The sequence below is a fragment of the Myzus persicae genome, unplaced genomic scaffold, assembly GCF_001856785.1.
Source record: "Myzus persicae strain clone G006 unplaced genomic scaffold, MPER_G0061.0, whole genome shotgun sequence".
NCBI classification, from domain to species: Eukaryota; Metazoa; Arthropoda; class Insecta; order Hemiptera; family Aphididae; genus Myzus; species Myzus persicae.
The window spans coordinates 72,044-77,004 of NW_019103984.1; the positions used below are offsets into that span (position 1 = coordinate 72,044).

The 4,961-nt window shown below is 29.9% G+C and overlaps 1 protein-coding gene across 1 annotated transcript; it reads right to left on the minus strand.

The window, feature by feature from the left end:
* Window positions 1-2,974: 2,974 nt before the first annotated feature.
* LOC111037218 lies at window positions 2,975-4,953 on the minus strand. Its single transcript, XM_022319625.1, has 2 exons — window positions 4,650-4,953; window positions 2,975-4,585 (listed from the first exon to the last, which is right to left on the minus strand). Exon 2 carries the CDS (start codon window positions 4,482-4,484, stop codon window positions 3,000-3,002), a length of 1,485 nt encoding a protein of 494 aa, XP_022175317.1. The 5' UTR covers window positions 4,485-4,585; window positions 4,650-4,953; the 3' UTR covers window positions 2,975-2,999.
* Window positions 4,954-4,961: the final 8 nt, after the last annotated feature.

Consider the following 4,961-nt stretch of genomic DNA (forward strand, 5'->3'; position numbering starts at 1 on the left):
CAAAGAAAAGAAAAGAAATAATAACATTGTTACTACCACGGTCTATGATAGATCTTTGATTGAACCCACTGAACTAAACAGTCTAAACATAATAAAAATATCAAATTAATACATGTACCTATATTTTTTTGGTTAAAATTCTTAACACGTAATAATGAATAAAAATGTGGTTCACTTAGGTTTTAAATATTTTATTACTAGGATAATTTAACAGTTAAGTTTTTAATATTTTGTATTGATATAAATACTCTGTAGTCTAGATTTTTAAAAAAATTATAAGACCCTTTTGTTTATTTCGGTCCAAGTTTTTAATGTACCTATACAAGTTTTGATATTTTTTTTGTACATATATAGGAGCATATTTTGCCATTCTGATCATGCATATTTGCATATTATTTTGCACCTTTTTAGTGCATGTTATTCCAGTCTCTACTTATAAGAAATAAGTTTCAAAGTTGTCCATATACTGTCTAATATGAGCATATAATGTAATCAGTATTATTAGTTAGTATATTCATAGTAATCACTTTTTAGTTTTTAAATGCTATAGGTAATAGATAACAGATAATATAAGAGTATGAATAAAAGATTTGAACTAGTTTAACCCTGTTTATGCCTTTAAAAGTATTGGTTACAATTAAGTGCATCGAAGCACAAGTATTTTGACGGTTTTAGTCCGGAAAACCACACAATATCAGCGAAACACTTATTTTACATGCTGTAGAAGCAATATTAAAATCAATGACTAACTTAAACTTTAATTTTGCGATAAATTATACAAAAGAGAAACGAATATCACATACCTAGCAGATATTTTTGAAAAACTTAATGAAGTCAATACAAATTTTCAAGGTTATAAAATTAATTTTATCAAATCTAAGTCCATTATTATTGCATTTATTTAAAAATTAAGTATTTTTAAAGAAAAAATTAGTCCTTTTAAATTAATTAAATAATTTTTCTAACTTCTCAAGCTCAAAACAAATTTTAGATTTTGACTTAAAAATATACTGAGCACACCTTGAATCTCTTAAAGATAATATAAGTACTAGATTTAAGGATGTCACGACCTGATTATACCAGAATGGGTAGGCATTAAATCCATTTTTAGCAGTTATACAAAATCTCCAACCATCAATTATTCAAGAAGAACCATTATAAGTGAAGCTCAATGAAGCATCTAAAATCGATTTTAAACATAATGGATACGATTGGTTTTGGCTCAAACAAAAAACTATGTACTCTCAAACTTTGGAAAGAAGTGGAATTACTTATTATAGCTTTTCCGTCGACATACCTGATCGAATATTGAATAAGACTAAAGTGCGGTAAATAATAACTTTTGACCAAATCAAGAAACAAATTAAAAGTATGTAAAAAGGGAGATTTAAAACTAATGCTGACATGCACGTCTTATTTTAAATAAAAGAGTACAACCTAGAGACTAGAACTTAGAAGCTCTGAAGCTCATAAATACGACAATTTTTTGGAAATTGCAATCGCACTTCAGGAAGTATGTTTCATTCACCGGTTTTAGGAGGTTTTATAGTCATGAATACGACATACATTTTTTGCTATGTAATGGCATGTACCCGTGAGTGCAAGAGTAACTTCCGGCGGCGCGGCGGTTGACGACGTGGCGTGACAGCGATTCTCGGGAACACACTAAAGCTGGCTACACACATGGCGGTTCAGCCTCGCTTAGTCGCGGTTTGAATCCGCGGCGGTTACCGCGGCGTAGAAACAGTTCCCCCGGCTTGCTTACATACGTAAGCGGTTTTAGAGCGGTTTTCATAAAGACCTGGTTTTGTCGCCAATATTTTGAATAGCATGATCGATTGAACGAGTCATCAGTTTCTCTTAACACGTGGTTGAATAAAGAATAAAGACACTTGTTTTGAAGCATTTTATAATTTTGTAAAGCATTTAAAATGGACTTACAATTATTGGATGATGTGGAAGCCATAGCTATTTCCTATTGCATACGCGCTACATAAGCGACATCAAAAACGAAAAACAAAAGTATTGAAAAGGCGTATTGGGTACATCCGATTAATTTGAAAAGGCCGCAAGAAGGACAATTTAATGTCAACTTTATGATACTACCAGCGCATCCAGAAAAGTTTCAAATGTACTATCGAATGTCCATACTGTTGTAATAAGCTTTTAATTGTTAGTACTTAAAAATTAGGTTGAGTAAACAATTATAGGTAATAAGAAATATCATAACAAATAAAATTAAACAACAAAAAAAGCATACAAGTAGGCTAGGATAACAATAATATAAATTATGCAAGATGCAGTAAAAAGAAATGTTAGTATGTAAAAACTAGGTTAAGAAGACATTTATTTTGAAAACGAATTATTCAATAATTTTTACATTATTCATCAAAATTTAATATGTGTATATAAGTTAGTTGTTAAAATAGGAAGATGGTCAGTTGGCGGTGGTCGTGTGACTCGACTTCCACATTACGTAAATATTTTAATAAAAGTGCTTAATTTAATAATTGTCTATTTATTAGTGTATGCCTGTTATCGGCGTATACGACAATACAGTCGTTCGATAAATTGGTGAGTAAATATTGTACTAAATATATATTATACTACGATTTAGTTTTTTAATTTAGGTAAAATTATATGGGGCTTCATATAAGCAGTTTTGGTTTTAATATTGATTCCGTACTCCCATGATGTTTTCATAAATTATTAAATACTGTGTAATTTAAAAATATTTAAAATAGATAACAATTTATATACATATAATAATAATTAGGGCACGGATGTTGTAGTACTAAAAAAATAGTAAAATTGATTGCAGTATTGCACTAAAAAATATCAAAAATTGCACTTAAAATATTAAAAATTGCACTAAAAAATAACAACGTTTTGTTATAAATGTTTTAAGTTTACTGTTATAAATTATAATCTAAAATTTTAAATAATCAAAAAAAAATATATACATTACATTATAATCATGCCATTATAAATTTATTATATTATACATCATTGCACTGTACTATAAGTGTTTGTTTTAAATTTTCGAAATCAAATCCTCTTCGATTTGGAGCTAGTAAGTTCTTATATCTCGAAAAACTTCGTTCTACGTCGGTTGATGTGAGCGGAGCGTATTTAAAATAAGCTAAATCGCTTACTGTTAAGTCTTCGGGTAAACCATCGAACGATTTTCTTTGTCCAGTTAGTATATCATTGATTTTAATAATGGTTTTAAGTCCAGTATTCTTTTCAATAACTATCTTATATTTTTCATGGATTGAAATCCCGATTTCACCAAATACATTTTCTAATTTATTTTGAACATTTTGAATTATATTAATGGCTTCAACTACCGATAGTCCTTGATTTTCTAATTTTAAAATCGCGTCCGGCAAAAATCCGTAATTTGAGTGAATAAATGCTAAATCAGCTGAAGTTGAATTATGGTTAAAAATATTTTGTGATATTTTTATTGAAACGGCTTCATCAGGATCAAGTTCTTGCACTACACTTTTCACTTCATTAAAATATTTACAGTAGTATGATGCAGCCTCAAGCCACGTACCCCAACGCGTGATAATAGGTTGTGGTGGTAATGGTGTATCTGGTACTTTATTTTTAAAAAGAATAGTTCGGCTTGGTGCTTTTAAAAATATTTGTTTAATTTTAGCAATGAGTTTGTCTACTTCAGGAAATTTTCCGCGTATGACTTCTGCAACTCGATGCATGCCATGGGCCAAACATGTGACATGCACCATTTTTGAATAGAGTGCTTTAATTGTAGTCCCTGCTTTTATCATATATGGAGCTGCGTCACTAAGAAACAGGAAAACGTCATCATGACGAATACCATCCGGCCAAAGAAGGAACATTGATTTATCGAATAATTTGGTAATTGTTGAATAATTTGCTTTATCGAGAACTTCTGTATTTAATAAATACACTTTTCCTGGTTGGTCAGTTTGGAGTGTTCCGATCACAACGTTAGCCACATATCTCCCATTAACATCTGTGGTCTCATCTATTGAGACCCAAATTTTATTTCCCTTTATATTGTCTCTTATTTTATTTAACGTATCTGAGTACACTTCGTTCACGTAATTTTTACGCAATGTAGATTCATTCGGAATATCTCTTTTCATATATGTTTCCAAAAATAAACGAAAATCATCGTTATTGATTTTATGTAATGGAATATTGGCGGATAACATTGCCTTACACAAATCTTTATTAAATGTTGATTTTTTGGAAAATGACGTTACTTGAAGTTGCGATGTAGAGGTTTTGGTGTTATTTTTTCGATTAACTGCCCGTTTATGCTTTGCAGTTTCAATATGGTGTGTAACTGTATACCTCCGTTCAGCACTTACTTTTGTTTCACACAATTTACAAAAAAGTACGGATTCATCACACGAAAATACATCTTCTCCAAATTCTAACACGTAATTTTTAACAACGGTAGAAATAGTTGGTTTAATTTTCGGCATATTATTTAACACTGTAACAACACAATCGTTCAAAATTCACGGAGTGACTGAAGAACAGATTATACAGTCAGTCACATTTCACAAATTATTGTATTGAATACCTATCGACTTGATTTTATCTTTATTTCGATAAGATACCACTATTACATTTATTGTATTAAATACCTATCGACTTGATTTTATCTTTATTTCGATAAGATACCACTATTACTGTGTTTTATGGCTTAGATATTATGGTATAATCTTATCCATACGACCGTTATGTGTAAAAATGTAAAATATTGCTAAAATAGTTGTATAAATGAGTAAATTCGACAAAATTGCAATAAAATTGAAAAAATCCCAAAAATTGCAAAAAATTGCACTTTAAACTTTTAGATTTGAATTCGTACTTACATGAAACGTATTTAAAACTTACTTAGCAATTAATTGAAAAAGTAGAAAAAAAGTTGCAAATGCAACATCATCCGTGCCCTA

What these genes read in the sequence shown, in the direction of transcription:
- LOC111037218 (XM_022319625.1), bottom strand. Translation starts at nt 4,484, where the DNA reads ATGCCGAAAATTAAACCAACTATTTCTACCGTTGTTAAAAATTACGTG.